General features: G+C 46.7%; 1 protein-coding gene across 1 annotated transcript in view; it reads left to right on the top strand.

Moving 5' to 3' along the window:
- LOC311104267 (synaptic vesicle membrane protein VAT-1 homolog) overlaps positions 1–19,371 on the top strand; it is a 48,204-nt gene that overhangs the window by 25,761 nt on the left and 3,072 nt on the right. The window contains exons 3-5 of the mRNA XM_084146054.1: positions 7,975–8,145; positions 9,409–9,498; positions 11,179–11,420. Coding sequence (XP_084002180.1) covers positions 7,975–8,145; positions 9,409–9,498; positions 11,179–11,420 — 503 coding nt within the window. The remainder of the gene's footprint in view (positions 1–7,974; positions 8,146–9,408; positions 9,499–11,178; positions 11,421–19,371) is intronic.

The following is a 19,371-nucleotide window of genomic DNA, read 5'->3' as shown; positions in this document are numbered from 1 at the left end:
GTATGTCCTATCCAGCATAATTGCCACTGTCATTGTTTTAGCTCTCTGGAGCTTATTACATAGGCCTTCTCTGTCCTTGTACCCAAGTGAAGAGACCTCAGCTAAGGAGGCCGAAGTCAAAGGTACCTCTGTCATAGAGTTTAATACAGAGAGTTCCCCTGGTGTGTCAGTGTCATGGCTGTGTGTGAACCGTGAACCGCTGACTGACCCCAACTGCCCCTCTCTCTCTCGTGGGCCTGTGGGCCGGCCGTTCCCGTCCCCTCTCCCCAAACAATGGCATGTTGTTCTCCTCCCATCCCGCCCCCTCTGTCCGCTGGGCTCACACATCTGCATCCTCCCGTCCTCCACCTCCCCTCCTCCCCCCTCCACACGACCCCCACCGGGGAGGCTCCTCATGACCATGGCATATCAGTGCTTGATACCTCGTCATCGAGGAGCGTGCATACATTTCCCCCTTTGTTTTCTCCAGAGGGACAGGGCAAGGGAAGGAGAGCAGTGACATTTGGATGTGTTTGGGGGGGTGGGCGTCCACTGTGCCTGGCCAAGAGCCTTTTCCTGCGACCTCTCCCTGAACTGGACCCTGTGTTTATGGATTAGGTCTGGCCAGCAGCCCTGCATGCCACCACACACACTAACACACACACACACACTAACACACGCACACACACACTAACACACACACATGCGTGCACACACATACAGTGGGGAAAAAAAGTATTTAGTCAGCCACCAATTGTGCAAGTTCTCCCACTTAAAAAGATGAGAGAGGCCTGTAATTTTCATCATAGGTACACGTCAACTATGACAGACAAAATGAGAAAAGAAATTCCAGAAAATCACATTGTAGGATTTTTTATGAATTTATTTGCAAATTATGGTGGAAAATAAGTATTTGGTCAATAACAAAAGTTTCTCAATACTTTGTTATATACCCTTTGTTGGCAATGACACAGGTCAAACGTTTTCTGTAAGTCTTCACAAGGTTTTCACACACTGTTGCTGGTATTTTGGCCCATTCCTCCATGCAGATCTCCTCTAGAGCAGTGATGTTTTGGGGCTGTCGCTGGGCAACACGGATTTTCAACTCCCTCCAAAGATTTTCTATGGGGTTGAGATCTGGAGACTGGCTAGGCCACTCCAGGACCTTGAAATGCTTCTTACGAAGCCACTCCTTCGTTGCCCGGGCGGTGTGTTTGGGATCATTGTCATGCTGAAAGACCCAGCCACGTTTCATCTTCAATGCCCTTGCTGATGGAAGGAGGTTTTCACTCAAAATCTCACGATACATGGCCCCATTCATTCTTTCCTTTACACGGATCAGTCGTCCTGGTCCCTTTGCAGAAAAACAGCCCCAAAGCATGATGTTTCCACACCCATGCTTCACAGTAGGTATGGTGTTCTTTGGATGCAACTCAGCATTCTTTGTACTCCAAACACGACGAGTTGAGTTTTTACCAAAAAGTTCTATTTTGGTTTCATCTGACCATATGACATTCTCCCAATCCTCTTCTGGATCATCCAAATGCACTCTAGCAAACTTCAGACGGGCCTGGACATGTACTGGCTTAAGCAGGGGGACACAGCAGGATTTGAGTCCCTGGCGGCGTAGTGTGTTACTGATGGTAGGCTTTGTTACTTTGGTCCCAGCTCTCTGCAGGTCATTCACTAGGTCCCCCCGTGTGGTTCTGGGATTTTTGCTCACCGTTCTTGTGATCATTTTGACCCCACGGGGTGAGATCTTGCGTGGAGCCCCAGATCGAGGGAGATTATCAGTGGTGTTGTATGTCTTCCATTTCCTAATAATTGCTCCCACAGTTGATTTCTTCAAACCAAGCTGCTTACCTATTGCAGATTCAGTCTTCCCAGCCTGGTGCAGGTCTACAATTTTGTTTCTGGTGTCCTTTGACAGCTCTTTGGTCTTGGCCATAGTGGAGTTTGGAGTGTGACTGTTTGAGGTTGTGGACAGGTGTATTTTATACTGATAACAAGTTCAAACAGGTGCCATTAATACAGGTAACGAGGGGAGGACAGAGGAGCCTCTTAAAGAAGAAATTACAGGTCTGTGAGAGCCAGAAATCTTGCTTGTTTGTAGGTGACCAAATACTTATTTTCCACCATAATTTGCAAATAAATTCATTAAAAATCCTACAATGTGATTTTCTGGATTTTTTTTTCTCAATTTGTCTGTCATAGTTGACGTGTACCTATGATGAAAATTACAGGCATCTCTCATCTTTTTAAGTGGGAGAACTTGCACAATTGGTGGCTGACTAAATACTTTTTTTCCCCACTGTACATACACAATTGACTGGGCCTAGGCCTGAGTGGTCTGACTAACACTACCCTGTATCAACATTAGAGAGAGAAGAGAAGAGAAGAGTGTGGATGAAAAACAGATTAAGAGTGAAGACGATAATGGAAGTGGAGAGAGAGGTGACAGAGTATAGAGAAAAGTACAGAGATGTTGATATTCCCTGCTCACTCTACACTCTTAGAAAAAGGGTTTCAAAAGGGTTCTTCGGCTGTCCCCATAGGATAACCCTTTTTGGTTCCAGGTAGAACCCTTTTTGGTTCCATGTAGAACCCTCTGTGGAAAGGTTTCTACATGGAACCCAAAGGGGTTCTACCTGGAACCAAATGGGTTCTACCTGGAACCAAAAATGATTATTCAAAGGGTTATCCTATGGGGACAGCCGAAACGTTTTAGGTTCTAGATAGCACCTTTTTTCTAAGAGTGTAAGATATCGCTCAGTATGAGATACAGACAGAATATGACTTTGGTATTTATCCTAGAATTTAAGTCAAATCACATCTCTACTTCAACATATCCTTTAACAGTCTACAATGACTCCGCACTGTCTGACTATGCTGTGCTGTAGGTCTTACCCTAGTTCAGTGAATGCTAATAAGGGCTGATTGTTGGAGAGGAGAGGAGACCTGGTTGTGTTTGTTCTCCGGGCCTAGCTGGCTGGCTGGCATCATACCCAGACGCAGATCAGCTGCACTGATAGCACAGGAAAACCAGGGCATGCAGCCTCCCCTCCACTCCAACCGCCAAACCACCCTCCAATCAGAATACGCTCTCACTCACAACCGTTGCCTTATTACCCCATTGAACTTAAGCCCCTCCACACGAGCACACACACACACACAAACACACATACACAGGCACACACACACACACACGCACACACACACACACAGGTGTGTCAGTCTGTACATTTGAGTTGGTATTTCTTTTTGTACAATGTGAGTTTGTGTTAGGAAGAATGTGTTTGTTTGTGCATGGTTATCAGTGGGTTTTATGAGAACATGTCTGTTTGTGTTTGTGTGTACAATGAGTGTATGTGTTTGTTAGTGTCTCTGTGTGTGTTAGCATTGTGTGAATTCTCACTCAGGAAATCGCAGGTTCTGCCTTCTCACACAGGATGTTTTTAATTCACTCACCCAGTAACAAAAATTGTGCATCTTATACGTGGTACAGAGAGGAACCTACCATACGAGAAAGCATATTAAAACACTCATCAAGTTCAAAGCTACACAGAGAGCAGAGGAAAACACTATGTTATGTAACACAGAGTCATCTCTCCTTATAGCAGACACACAGACACACCCCCAATGCCTTTTTATGCTCACTTACTCATGGAAGCCTCAGGTAAGATTTGCACAATAACAGAGAAAGAAACATTGCTAAATCATGTCCGACTTTTTGGTCTTGTTCACCGTCCCTTTGGTAAATAAGGATTCTTGGGTTTATGGTTTTATTCCATTCTTTGTGAGCCACAGACACCACAGGCTAATGATAGGGTGTGGGAGAGGGTAAGCTTGGAGAGTGGAGATACAGAGAATGACATGGGGCAGACAGCATGGAACCCTGACATAACATGATTGGCCACACATCTCTCTGTGATTAGCATTAGCACATGGCTAATGTTAGCGTTGCTAGCACCTTAAGGCCCTTACCTATAACCACAACCTAGCCTTTTTAGGTTAGAAGTTACAGTAAGCACGGTCTGAGGTGCGTTAGCTTCTCCATTTGAGTTATGCTAAGAAACTAGCTCTCTATGAGGAAGTGGCCTACCTCTTAAGCACCATTCACACAGATGTGGTCAGTGTGTGGATGACTGTGAGAAAGTGCCTGTGTGCACTGACTGTACTATGGTACGAGTATGTACAGTAGTAGGAGGTTTGAGTGTCCTCCTTCCCTTTGTGAAATCTCAACAACATTTAGTGTCCCCACCCTCTCCTCACGTTGAACTCTGGGTGTGGACACACATCATACTGGACTGAATAGTAAAGTGAATTCCACAGTGTTTTGGACAAAATTCCTCTTCACTCTAGAAGAGCGTGTTATTGAGAACCAGAGTGTATTTGGTGCCAAAATCTGTGTGTGTGTGTGTGTGTGTGTATGCAGAGAGATAGGAGTCCACTGTGTGTGCTGTTCCTCCCTACACACCCTGGTCAATAGACGAGAGAGAGAGAAAACAATGCTTTTGACAGGCCTACATTTTCTCAGTGTAACCAATTCAATTGAATCCCAAGCAGAACAAATGGAATTAGGCGCGGGAATGTGCTTAAGTTGCCATCTTTGCACAGACAATGGGTTAGTGTTCAGGCAACGGGTTAGTGTTCAGGCAGCGGGTTAGTGTTCAGGCAGCGGGTTAGTGTTCAGGAGACGGGTTAGTGTTCAGGGGACGGGTTAGTGTTCAGGGGACGGGTTAGTGTTCAGGGGACGGGTTAGTGTTCAGGGGATGGGTTAGTGTTCAGGGGATGGGTTAGTGTTCAGGCGACGGGTTAGTGTTCAGGGGACGACCCCACGTCACGTTGCCAGGAGAATGAAGGGAAGAAAGAAAAGGAAGACAAGGAATGGAAAGAGAGACAGTGTGACGAGAACTGAGGATACGAAGAGGCAGGACGCAGATGCAGGAATTAGCAAGGTCAAGGTTTACTTAATAATGAGAAAGAGAATAACAAAGAGAGAGTAAACAACACAACGCTTAACAATCACACACAACATCTTCCAGAACAGTCCAGGGCTAAATAGGGGTGGTGATGAGATGATGAGGTGCAGGTGCGCTGGAGGTGATTAGGGTGCGTTGGGTTTCCATTCCGGTGTTGCCGAGGTGGTGCGCTTAGACAGGAGGCTCAGTAGACCGGCAAATCAGAGCGCCGGAGGGTAGCAACGGGAGGAGACGTGACAGACAGATTGCCCACATTTACAGCAGATGAGAGAGAGAGATGGAAAGGGGGCACTGGCAGGGGAGAGAGGTAGAAAGTGAGAAATACCAAGAGAGCAATGTGAACCAAAACAATGGGTTAATGATGGGTTAACGGTTTAATCTGAACACATATTTGTGAAGATTAGCAGATGTGAACAGACTTTCGATCCAGACTGTACCTGGCTGCAGTCGCCCTCCTACCTCAGCTTCTCTCTCTCTCTGTGTGTGTGTGTGGGGGGGGGGCGTCTTGGCAGTGTTGGCCTGGGTCTTGTGATGGTGGTTCAGTCACAAGACCGGAAGACTGGCCCTGGCTCTCTGGTTCTCAGGGGGATCCAGCCAGACACAGGTTCCCCCTTCCTCCATCTCTAACACAGGTAGAGGAGTGGAACAGAGTGGTCAGGAGATATAGGCAGGCACCAACTGTCTAAGCACTTCATATTGACCATACACATTACTGGTTTGCAATATCAAAGTATATTTGTGAGCAGAAGTCCATGTGGCGAGGAAGCATATAAAAAGGTGTTCCTTTTTTGGCATCCTTCAGGGTAAGCAATTTCTCATCTCGCCACCCACATATACACTCATCTACTCTCAGCTGGCTCTAGGTAAGTCGTTATGTGGTTATTGGGAGGGTGTTACTGGCTGATCTGTCACATATTACCCCTGGATAAGCTTTCCGATTGTCACCAAATGCCTCCTGTTTTGCCTGGAGGAAAAACAGCCAATGAAACAAAATGGCTCCTTTGCTCAGTCGTCGCCGCCAATTTGGCCTGGGTTTCCTTGGCAACGCAAACTTGGTTTCTCACTGAGGACAGAAAGACAGGGAGAGATAGTGCTAGCTGTTAGGAGGCAGGCTGACTCACTGACACTGCCATCCAACAGCAACACCGTTGCTCTTGTTATTTCATCAAGTTCTTGGCTGCGTTCCAAATGATACCCTCTTCCCTACATAGTGCACTACTTTTGACCAAAGCCATATTGGCCCTGATCAAAACTAGTGCACTGCATAGGGAATAGGGTGTCATTTGGGATGCAGACCTTCTCTCTTTTTTCTTGTCAGGCTTGAATATAGTGAGTGAGAAATGTCTATTGAGTTCCCATAGGCTCAAGGTCTCTTCAGAGCAGAGCCAGGAGGGAATTGTTCTCATTCTAGCTTTCTTTGTAAGGGTCAAAGGAGAGAGGAGGTCTGCCTGTACGACTTAGCAACCAGCGACTGCAATAGATTAAAGTATAACTTCTCCTTGGTTACTTTTGTCTCTGTCTACTCAAGCTTATGGTGTGTGAGTGTGAGTGTGACCAAGGCAGTGGACCACAACTTCATCACAACATATTGCTGATGATAACCACAGTCAACCACAGCAGTTGAAATATGCCAGTGTTGAGACAGGCGTCTGTTTGAATGTAAATGTCCATGTTGTGAACGCTCTGTTTGCGTTGCTCTATTGGCTCTGGCCTCAGATAAGATGTGGCCTTTACTTGGTCAGGCATGAGTGACCTTTATGGGCCATGTTCAGTTCACATCCTCCATCCAGTCAGCCTCCCTCCGTTCTCTCTGTTCTGCCCCACTACTTAACAGTAACCTATTGAGACCTGGCTTAAGACACACACAGTGACACACACACACACACACATACAGTATGTTCAAAAACAGTGAATCATACACACACCAATACTACATCAAACAGCCATGCTGATGTAAGTTACACCTACAGAAAGAAATGCTCTCACACAACTGCCACTTTGTCTACAAAGGTCATCATAGACAATACACTGTTCATTGTTTCAAAGATTTATTCCCATATGAGAAGGTTTTGTTTCAACTGGCACAGTTACGAAACTATGTTTTCTTATTTTCTTGACCCCATGTCACACATTGCTCCCATAGCAAAAACAAATACCCCAACTAAAATTACCCTAGATTCTTAGTCAGGTCATCTTGCATGAAGCTAAAGTTAACCATTGTCAACTGACGTACAATGGCTACTTTCTCTATTTGTGGATGTTTGTGTGGCTCTACATCTATTTGTAGGTGTTCCTTTTTTCCCAGGGCAGCGGGTAGGAGGTCATGTGATGTGTGTTTAATGCTCTCCTTGCTTACCCCTGAGCCACACACACAGCCAGCCTCTTATTGACTGACCTGGCCTGTCACAGTAAACAAAACAAATCACATTTCCCTGCAATAGAATGGATGTATATAATGGGATTTATGGGTGCCTCAAGACATATTTATATCAGCTGAGTTGAATTTAGTTGGAGGTGTCTCCCTGAGTGAGTATCTCTCTTGAGGTAAAAAATTTGTGAAGCTTGGATAGAATTGATTCGGTATTATACTTTCTCCCCATAGTTACCCTGTTTAGAGAAACAACTAGGTAGAAAACTAAGGGATACATACAGAAGTCTAATCTCCAGCTGAACTCATCTTAACCACCCTTCTTTGTTTCCCCATCCACTCTCTCTGCTTTATTGGCATGAAAGGGTGGTTGCCACTGTTGCCAAAGCAATGTATATGAAGTATTACACACAGTAAATTAACAATACGTTTGAGCAACAATAATAATATATCAACAAAAACAATTATACATGGAAAATAACACACAAGAAAAGCAACAATTGAGAAATGTAATCTACAAGGGTGTATGTGTATGACATGGTGGGAGCTATTGTCTCTGTTACATTATAACAGGCCAGGATAACCTGCAGCAAAATCTACTGTCTGTACGTTTTCTCCTAACAAACTATCTCTCTCTCTCGCCAGGTGGTGTGGGCATCGCGGCCACCCAGCTGTGTCAGACAGTGAAGGATGTGACCGTGTTCGGGACGGCGTCAGCCAGTAAGCACGAGACCATCAGCCAGGGTGGAGTCACGCACTGCATTGACTACCGTACACGGGACTACGTGGAGGAGGTCCGCAAGATCAGCCCCAAAGGTGCGAGGTCAAGGGTCATCTGACCTATCTTACAGCACTGAGATGGGCTGCGTCTCAAATGGCACCCTATTACCCATATAGTGCACCCTATGGGCCCTAGTCAAAGTAGTTCACTACATAGGGAATAGGGCGCCATTTGGGACACAAGCATGATGTGACCCATAATATCCACAATATGATCCATGAGATAAGTATACTGAGATGGCTAATGGGCCCTTAGTCATGCAACCGTTGGTCCTAAGGAATACTCTGTAGTTGCAGTGTTGTGTTCGTAAAGCTGTGTTTGTCTTCCATTTGCAGATAACAAATGGATTTATATGTCCATATCGCTGTGTCACGACTCTCAGCCCTGATAGCTGGGGTGCATTTGAGACGGTCAGCAGTGTAATAAGCACTAGACAGAAAAGTGCTTTTCCACTCAGACAAAGTATATGAGAAGCCTGTGACTCAGTGTGGATCCCATCCCCCAACATATCCCCAGGGCCAGGGCACTTAAGATCCGTCCCGCTTTCTGCCTTAGGAGACATTACATTCGTGGCTCATCACCGAAACAGAACGTCCTCCAATTCCTCAATCTTTACTCACTTACCTCTGGTTTCATAGAAGCAAGGTGGAGGATTTTATACCAGGACCTAATTTGGTAGTACCCCTCCCAGCAGCAGCAGTGAGACAGACAGACAGACAGACAGACAGAGAGCTGACATTTTGGACAGAAGAACATGTCAAATTAGTGGCAGGGATCGATGAGAAGGCTGTCAGTCTGTGTGACTGTGGCTCATTTAGGGCAGGGTCCTGCTGAGAGCCTTGTGAATCAACAGGCCTATCAGCTAATGGACCGAGGAGAGGAGGACTAAGCCACTTTAAGGAGCCCCACATTCACTGAAAAAAACCATAATTAGGAAAGAGTGAGGCAGCATGAGCAAAGATATTTAATATGTAGCAGAGAAACTGGATGAGCCTGGGTCTCAAGCTTTAGTGTGTTATTCATTCTCTCCAAGACATCACTACCTGGAAATGGAATGGAACTCCAACAGACAAGGATAGGAGAATGTTTATTCCTTATCAGTGACATTCAAATGAGTAGAATTCCAGCGTTCTCTCCCCCTCCCGTCGTTTGGCATATGTATGGACTGCTCTACATAAACATAGTAAGGCCTGCCCTCCTCCCTCTACACCACTTGCATTCTGGGATGTAAGAGGATTTTTTCCTAATATGATACCAACCAAGCAACATTGAGCTGTCTTTCCCCTTCTCTCCTCCAGGGTTGGATATTGTGTTGGATCCTCTGGGAGGCTCAGACACCCACAAGGCCTACAACCTGCTGAAGCCCATGGGCAAGCTCATCACCTACGGTGAGACAGGAAGGACAAAAGACCTCAATCATACTTTGCTTTATTTCAACACGTATCAATACCAGTGGTTTAGAACACAAATAGCACAGTGTGCACAAAACATACAGAATGGGGTGTGAATTATTAGGCACTTCCTGGGCGCACTGCTTCCCTACAGAGGTCCATGGTCTCAGTGTGTGTGTGTGTGTGTGTGTGTGTGTGTGTGTGTGTGTTGTCCGTGGGAAGGCCTCTGTAGTCTCTCTCTGTGATGATGCCAATTTGCAGATGGCATGGCATGCATGGGACAGTGGGCTGGGGAGGCATGCCTAGAGAACAGGGCCTTGCCTTCTGCATGTTGCAAAAAAGACTACCCAGCATGGTGTCCCCACCCTGATCCATTCACCCACTCAACCCTTCTCTACCCCCCCACCCCACTCCAACACTCCCCCCGCCCACCCTCCCCCTCCCTCCCTGCTGCTCCTCTTCCAGTTTATCAGAAGTATGCATGGCGGAACAATGGCCATTCTATCCGCACGGAACCTGGAATGTCTGAATGTAGCTGACTGGATACCTCTCCAGCTCCCTCTCCTCTCTCTCTGAGCAGGCTTTGTGTCCCCGTCCACAGGAGAGAGAGGGAGATAGTGAAAGAGAGAGGATGAGACAGAAAGAGAGAAAGAGGGAGAAAGAGGAGGGCAGAGAGGGTCATGAGAATAGAGATTGAGAGAGGAAAGGGGATGTGGGGAAAGTGTGGCTGGGAGGGCGAAACGAGGACAGAGATGATAGAGGGAATGGGAAAGTGTGGCTGGGAGGGCGAAACGAGGACAGAGATGATAGAGGGAATGGGAAAGTGTGGCTGGGAGGGCGAAACCAGGACAGAGAAGATGGAGGGAATGGGAAAGTGTGGCTGGGAGGGCGAAACCAGGACAGAGATGATAGAGGGAATGGGAAAGTGTGGCTGGGAGGGCGAAACGAGGACAGAGATGATATAGGGAATGGGAAAGTGTGGCTGGGAGGGCCAAACAGGACAGCGATGATAAAGGGAATGGGAAAGTGTGGCTGGGAGGGAGAAACGAGGACAGAGATGATAGAGGGAATGGGAAAGTGTGGCTGGGAGGGCGAAACCAGGACAGAGATGATAGAGGGAATGGGAAAGAGACTGAGAGCATAAAGGAAGAACGGAGAAAGAAAAGAGGAAGAGAGGAGTGGGTGAGTGAGTGGGTGGGTGAGGATTGTGTTACCTGCCAGGACCTCAGTCTGGCAGTAGAACTGTCCTTCGAGAAAATGGCACTGAAAATGGGACATACTGAAAAGATAATGTAAAAGAGAGATAAAAGAGAGGGACCCGGTGAAAAAGGTTGAGGGCAGAGAGGGTAAGGCCAGAGCAAGGGAGGTAGAGAGAGAAAGAGGGAGTTGGGGCAGATAATGAGACAGTAAATGAAGTGGACTGGAGAACAATGGCTGATCAGTGAATCAGTTATACACAGACCCAAACTGACCCTACACTGAGAATAAAACCGACCCCAGGTCCCCTGCCCCATTCGCGCGCACACACACACACACACACACACACACACACACACACACACACACACACACACACACACACACACACACACACACACACACACACACACACTATTACAGGCAACCCGTTTTAACACATGAACACCCTTTAACCCTTTGTGCTTTCTCCCCTTACAGGTGCGGCTAACATGCTAGCAGGTCAGAAGAAGAACCTTCTGGCGGTGGCTAAGACCTGGTACCACCAGTTCTCCATCCACACACTCAGCCTGATCCAGAACAACAAGTCAGTGTGTGGCTTCCACCTGGGCTACCTGGACGGAGAGGTGGAGGTCATCCAGCAGGCCATGACCACCATCCTGGACCTCTACAGGCAGGGCAAAATCAAACCACGCATCGACTCCACCTATCACCTCGAACAGGTGTGTGTGGGGGGGGGGGGGGGGGGGCTTGTGTGTGTTTGTGCTTGGGCGTGGCTCTATGAGTGGCTCTATGAGACCGGATGAGATTAGGCACGTGTCTGTGAATAAAGAGGAGTCTCCCTCCATCAGAATCTGATTGTAAGAAAGAGATATTGTAGACAGAGAGAGGGATAGAGGGAAGGTGAGAGAAAGGGAGAGAGGGGGAAGAAAGAAGGGGCTGATATGTTCGTTGGTTAATGCCAGGGCCAGTCAATGGTTAGGCCTGTGATACTGACCAGAGAGAAGTGTTTCGCTCTCTCTCTATCAATTTCAATTCAATTTAAGGGCTTTATTGGCATGGGAAACGTATGTTAACATTGCCAAAGCAAGTGAAATAGATAATAAACAAAAGTGAAATAATAGTAAACATTACACTCACAAAAGAATAAAGACATTTCAAATGTCATATTATGTCTATATACAGTGTAATGATGTGCAAATAGTACAAAAGAGAAAATAAATAAATATAGATATAGGTTATATTTACAATGATGTTTGTTCTTCACTGGTTGCCCTTTTCTTGTGGCAACAGGTCACAAATCATGCTGCTGTGATGGCACACTGTGGTATTTCACCCAATAGATATGGGAGTTGATCAAAATGTGATTTGTTTTCGAATTCTTTGTGGGTCTGTGTAATCTGAGGGAAATATGTGTCTCTAATATGGTCATACATTTGGCAGGAAGTTAGGAAGTGTAGCTCAGTTTCCACCTCATTTTGTGGGCAGTGTGCACATAGCCTGTCTTCTCTTGAGAGCCAGGTCTGCCTTCGGCGGCCTTTCTCAATAGCAAGGCTATGCTCACTGAGTCTGTACATAGTCAAAGATTTCCTTAATTTTGGGTCAGTCACAGTGGTCAGGTATTCTGCTACTGTGTACTCTCTGTTTAGGACCAAATAGCATTCTAGTTTGCTCTGTTTTTTTGTAAATTATTTTCAATGTGTCAAATAATTATATTTTTGTTTTCTCATGATTTGGTTGGGTCTAATTGTGTTGTTGTTGTCCTGGGGCTTGGTGGGATCTGTTTGTGTTTGTGAACAGAGCCCCAGGACCAGCTTGCTTAGGGGGCTCTTCTCCAGGTTAATTTCTCTGTAGGTGATGGCTTTGTTATTTACATTTACATTTTACATTTACATTTTAGTCATTTAGCAGACGCTCTTATCCAGAGCGACTTACAGGAGCAATTAGGGTTAAGTGCCTTGCTCAAGGGCACATTTACGTCATTTAGCAGACGCTCTTATCCAGAGCGACTCACAAATTGGTGCATTCACCCTATAGCCAGTGGGATAACCACTTTACAATTTTTTTTTTTTGGGGGGGGGGGGGGGGGGTAGAAGGATTACTTTATCCTATCCCAGGTATTCCTTAAAGAGGTGGGGTTTCAAATGTCTCCGGAAGGTGGTCAGTGACTCCGCTGTCCTGGCGTCGTGAGGGAGCTTGTTCCACCATTGGGGTGCCAGAGCAGCGAACAGTTTTGACTGGGCTGAGCGGGAACTATGCTTCCGCAGAGGAAGGGGAGCCAGCAGGCCAGAGGTGGATGAACGCAATGCCCTCGTTTGGGTGTAGGGACTGATCAGAGCCCGAAGGTACAGAGGTGCCGTTCCCCTCACTGCTCCATAGGCAAGCACCATGGTCTTGTAACGGATGCGAGCTTCAACTGGAAGCCAGTGGAGTGTGCGGAGGAGGGGGGTGACGTGAGAGAACTTGGGAAGGTTGAACACCAGACGGGCTGCGGCGTTCTGGATGAGTTGTAGGGGTTTAATGGCACAGGCAGGGAGGCCAGCCAACAGCGAGTTGCAGTAATCCAGACGGGAGATGACAAGTGCCTGGATTAGGACCTGTGCCGCTTCCTGTGTAAGGCAGGGTCGTACTCTCCGAATGTTGTAGAGCATGAACCTGTAGGAGCGGGTCACCGCCTTGATGTTAGCGGAGAACGACAGGGTGTTGTCCAGGGTCACGCCAAGGCTCTTCGCACTCTGGGAGGAGGACACAACGGAGTTGTCAACCGTGATGGCGAGATCATGGAACGGGCAGTCCTTCCCCGGGAGGAAGAGCAGCTCCGTCTTGCCAGGGTTCAGCTTGAGGTGGTGATCCGTCATCCATACTGATATGTCTGCCAGACATGCAGAGATGCGATTCGCCACCTGGTTATCAGAAGGGGGAAAGGAGAAGATTAGTTGTGTATCGTCAGCGTAGCAATGATAGGAGAGGCCATGTGAGGATATGACAGAGCCAAGTGACTTGGTGTATAGGGAGAAAAGGAGAGGGCCTAGAACTGAGCCCTGGGGGACGCCAGTGGTGAGAGCACGTGGTGCGGAGACAGCTTCTCGCCACGCCACTTGGTAGGAGCGACCGGTCAGGTAGGACGCAATCCAGGAGTGAGCCGCGCCGGAGATGCCCAGCTCGGAGAGGGTGGAGAGGAGGATCTGATGGTTCACAGTATCAAAGGCAGCAGACAGGTCTAGAAGGACAAGAGCAGAGGAGAGAGAGTTAGCTTTAGCAGTGCGGAGAGCCTCCGTGACACAGAGAAGAGCAGTCTCAGTTGAATGACCAGTCCTGAAACCTGACTGGTTTGGATCAAGAAGGTCATTCTGAGAGAGATAGCAAGAGAGTTGGCTAAAGACGGCACGCTCAATAGTTTTGGAAAGAAAAGAAAGAAGGGATACTGGTCTGTAGTTGTTGACATCAGTGGGATCGAGTGTTGGTTTTTTGAGAAGGGGAGCAACTCTCGCTCTCTTGAAGACGGAAGGGACATGGCCAGCGGTCAAGGATGAGTTGATCAGCGAGGTGAGGTAGGGGAGAAGGTCACCGGAGATGGTCTGGAGAAGAGAGGAGGGGATGGGGTCAAGCGGGCAGGTTGTTGGGCGGCCTGCAGTCACAAGTCGCAGGATTTTATCTGGAGAGAGAGGGGAGAAAGAAGTCAAAGCATAGGGTAGGGCAGTGTGAGTAGGACCAGCAGTGTCATTAGACTTAACAAACGAGGATCGGATGTCGTCAACCTTCTTTTCAAAGTGGTTGACGAAGTCATCCACAGAGAGAGAGGAGGGGGGGGGGGGGGGGGGGGAGGATTCAGGAGGGAGGAAAATGTGGCAAAGAGCTTCCTAGGGTTAGAGGCAGATGCTTGTAATTTAGAGTGGTAGAAAGTGGCCTTAGCAGCAGAAACAGATGAAGAAAATGTAGAGAGGAGGGAGTGAAAAGATGCCAGGTCGGCAGGGAGTTTAGTTTTCTTCCATTTCCGCTCCGCTGCCCGGAGCTCTGTTCTGTGAGCTCGCAATGAGTCATCAAGCCACGGAGCTGGAGGGGAGGACCGAGCCGGCCGGGAGGATAGGGGACACAGAGAGTCAAAGGATGCAGAAAGGGAGGAGAGGAGGGTTGAGGAGGCAGAATCAGGAGATTGGAGGGAGAAGGATTGAGCAGAGGGAAGAGATGATAGGATGGAAGAGGAGAGAGTAGTGGGAGAGAGAGAGCGAAGGTTGCGGCGGCGCATTACCATCTGTGTAGGGGCAGAGTGAGTAGTGTTGGAGGAGAGCGAGAGAGAAAAGGAAACAAAGTAGTGGTCGGAGACATGGAGGGGAGTTGCAGTGAGATTAGTAGAAGAGCAGCATCTAGTAAAGATGAGGTCAAGCGTATTGCCTGCCTTGTGAGTAGGGGGGGACGGTGAGAGGGTGAGGTCAAAAGAGGAGAGGAGTGGAAAGAAGGAGGCAGAGAGAAATTAGTCAAATGTGGACATAGGGAGGTTGAAATCCCCCAAAACTGTGAGGGGTGAGCCATCCTCAGGAAAGGAACTTATCAAGGCGTCAAGCTCATTGATGAACTCTCCAAGGGAACCTGGAGGGCGATAGATGACAAGGATATTAAGCTTAAATGGGCTAGTGACTGTGACAGCATGGAATTCAAATGAGGAGATAGACAGGTGGGTTAGGGGAAAAATTGAGAATGTCCACTTGGGAGAGATGAGGATTCCTGTGCCACCACCCCTCTGACCAGATGCTCTCGGGGTATGCGAGAACACATGGTCAGACGAGGAGAGAGCAGTAGGAGTAGCAGTGTTTTCAGTGGTAATCCATGTTTCCGTCAGCGCCAGGAAGTCGAGGGACTGGAGGTTAGCATAGGCTGGGATGAAGTCAGCTTTGTTGGCAGCAGAACGGCAGTTCCAGAGGCTGCCTGAGACCTGGAACTCCAGGTGTGGGGTGCGTGCAGGGACCACCAGGTTAGAGAGGCAGCAGCCACGCGGTGTGAGGCGTTTGTGTAGCCTGTGCAGAGAGGAGAGAACAGGGATAGGCAGAGGCATAGTTGACAGGCTGTAGCAAATGGCTACAATAATGCAGAGGAGATCGGAATGAAATGAACTAAACATCTGGAAGAAGAGAGAGCAGGGCCTCCCTCACCAAAACTTCCACCTCAGAAACTATAATTGTTTCACTGAACCACCCGAACAAAAACTCTCCCAACTTCCACCTTTAGAAATCAGAATTGTTGTGAACCACAGCGGTTCAATGTTTAAAGGAGTAGACTCAACCCACTTTATTCAGCTAGCTAACTATGACACCATAGCTAACTAGCATGCTAGCATCCAATAACACACAGTTTAGCACCAACACTTGGTCACAACAAACCACCAATAGTGTGTTAACACACTAAGCAGATAATTCGTGTCCGTGTCTAGTTCCTTTCATAACGCAGCAATAATTAAACGTTGGCTAGCTTAGCACAAATATATTGTATTTAGCTGCCACAGTACAGCACACAATGGCTACTGTGTTGACTCTGTTCGAAAAACGGCTAGCTAGCTAGCTTCGTGCTACACCGAAGACAATGCCAACCTACAGTAACTACCCACAACAGCCCACGATGCCTAACTATGACACCATAGCTAACTAGCATGCTAGCATCCAATAACACACAGTTTAGCACCAATACTTGGTTACAACAGACTACCAATAGTGTGTTAACACACTAAACAGATCATTCGTGTCCGTGTCTAGTTCCTTTCATAACGCAGCAATAATTAAACGTTGGCTAGCTAGCATAAGTATATTGTATTTAGCTACTACAGTACAGTTAGCTGGTCGTGTTGGCTAGCTAGCAATGGCCACTGTGTTGACTTTGTTTGAAGAACGGCTAGCTAGCTAGCTTCGTGCTAGACCCGGCACCGCCGAAAACAATGCTAACCTACAGTAACTACCCACAACAGCCCACGATGCCTAACTATGACGCCATAGCTAACTAGCATGCTAGCATCCAATAACACACAGTTTAGCACCAATACTTGGTTACAACAAACTACCAATAGTGTGTTAACACACTAAACAGATAATTCGTGTCCGTGTCTAGTTCCTTTCATAACGCAGCAAAAATTAAACGTTGGCTAGCTAGCACATTAACATTGGAAACAACTCTCCACCGTTGTTAAACGTTACCAGTAGCTACCCGCTAGCTAGCTAGCCTCGTGCTTTCTCCGGGCTCCGCCGTAAACAATACTTACCTACAATAATTACCTACGGAAACCTACAATAACTACCTAAATAAACTACCTACAATACCTAACTACAACTACCTACCTACGATCAAATGCATGGTTTAAGCTTTACTCAACACCATATAAGAAGCCAAGCTTACCTCAAGCTTACCTCCTGCTAGAGAAAACACAACCTCTCCCGACCACAGCGTTCCACAGGTCAGGCCCTCATTGGTTATGGAAGGTTTGGGAATCACTTCCTTTTAGGTGGTTGTAGAATTGAACGGCTCTTTTCTGGATTTTGATAATTAGCGGGTATCGGCCTAATTCTGCTCTGCATGCATTATTTGGTATTTTACGTTGTACACTGAGGATATTTTTGCAGAATTCTGCATGCAGAGTCTCAATTTGGTGAGCGGATCCCAGACCTCACAACCATAAAGGGCAATGGGTTCTATAACTGATTCAAGTATTTTTAGCCAGATCCTAATTGATATGTCGAATTTTATGTTCCTTTTGATGGCATAGAAGGCCCTTCTTGCCTTGTCTCTCAGATCGTTCACAGCTTTGTGGAAGTTACCTGTGGCTCTGATGTTTAGGCCGAGGTATGTATCGTTTTTTGTGTAATCTAGGGCAATGGTGTCTAGATGGAATTTGTATTCGTGGTCCTGGCAAATTGACCTTTTTTGGAACATCATTATTTTTGTCTTACTGAAATGTACTGTCAGGGCCCAGGTCTGACAGAATCTGTGCAGAAGATCTAGGTGCTGCTGTAGGCCCTCATTGGTTGGGGACAGAAGCACCAGATCATCAGCAAACAGTATACATTTTACTTCCGATTCTAGTAGGGTGAGGCCGGGTGCTGCAGACTGTTCTAGTGCCCTCGCCAATTTGTTGATATATATGCTCCATCAATTTGTATAGCTCTCTGTCTCTCTTTCTCTCTCTCTGTCTCTCTCTCTCTCTGTCTCTCGCTCTCTCTGTCTCTCTCTCTCTCTCTTTCTGTCTGTATCCACAGCTTATTCACTTACTCTCTGTACTCTCTCTTTCTCCGGCTCCCACCCTTTCTTTCTGTGTATATTTTTCTCCTTTTCTCTCCTGTTGCCATGGTAACCTCCGTTGGTCTGCCAGTGCTTCTGTCTCAGGGAGGGGCCGTGTGTATGACAGCGAAAGACAGAATGGGATGAAGGAGTGGAGGATTGAAGAGGGGAGATGAGAGAAGGATAGAGAAATGAGGTGGATAGAGTTTAGGGAAAGTGGAATGTAGTAATAGCTGTTACTATTACATATCATAAGCATAAGCATAAAATAATAATAATAATAATATGCCATTTAGCAGACGCTTTTAAACAGCTCTTAAACTTGAATTAATAAGATGGTATTTCGATGAATGTGACCTAAGGGTCCCAGATACCACACCCTGACTCCATCTATCACCCCCCCCCCCTCCTCTGTGACCTATCCTGTCCCTCTCCATGTCTGCACTGTTAATCAATGAATATGTTAACACAGGATGTATAAGAGCCTGGTGCCTCATATTGAGCAACTCCGTCAGGGCTTTGTATTGAAGAGCATATCAGCTCTGATGTCTAGAGGGTCTTACCGTTCTCAGACAGACAGACAGTGCTTCTAGTTGTGATTATTAGTGCAGACACTGCAGGGAGGTAGGGAATCACTCACTGTAAGAACACTCAGAGTTAGATGGCTGAGGCAGACTTTCAGAGAGAGAGCAGAGCAGTGAGTGCTTGAGTGTGTACAACAATTACAGTGCTGCTTCAGTAATTGGGCTTGTTGTGGTTTCATTCACACAAGCTACACTTACAAATCCCTGGCGTCCCCGGCCCTAATTATCACACCTCCATAGTCTCAGTCCTCTCTCCTCCTCCTCCTCCTCTTCCTCCTCCTCCTCCTCCTCCCCTTCATTGGTTTTTCATTAAAGTGATGCTCCAGAGCTTTTGTATAATTTCAGTCAGTTGTTTTGAAAGTAGTACCCTTGAGTCAAAACGAGTCCCTGGAAATTGTGCACAATTGTGTAGTACATCATCCATTTCTTATTATATTTTACGTCATGCAAAAAATATATATATATACAGTGGGGAGAACAAGTATTTCATACACTGCCGATTTTGCAGGTTTTCCTACTTACAAAGCATGTAGAGGTCTGTAATTTTTATCATAGGTACACTTCATCTGTGAGAGACGGAATCTAAAACAAAAATCCAGAAAATCACATTGTATGATTTTTAAGTAATTAATTTGCATTTTATTGCATGACATAAGTATTTGATCACCTACCAACCAGTAAGAATTCCGGCTCTCACAGACCTGTTAGTTTTTCTTTAAGAAGCCCTCCTGTTCTCCACTCATTACCTGTATTAACTGCACCTGTTTGAGCTCGTTACCTGTATAAAAGACACCTGGCCACACACTCAATCAAACAGACTCCAACCTCTCCA

Source organism: Coregonus lavaretus (assembly GCF_964263955.1).
Source record: "Coregonus lavaretus genome assembly, chromosome: 28".
Lineage (NCBI taxonomy): Eukaryota > Metazoa > Chordata > Actinopteri > Salmoniformes > Salmonidae > Coregonus > Coregonus lavaretus.
Note: the sequence above shows the minus strand (reverse complement) of the source record. Positions and strands in the feature narration are given on the sequence as shown.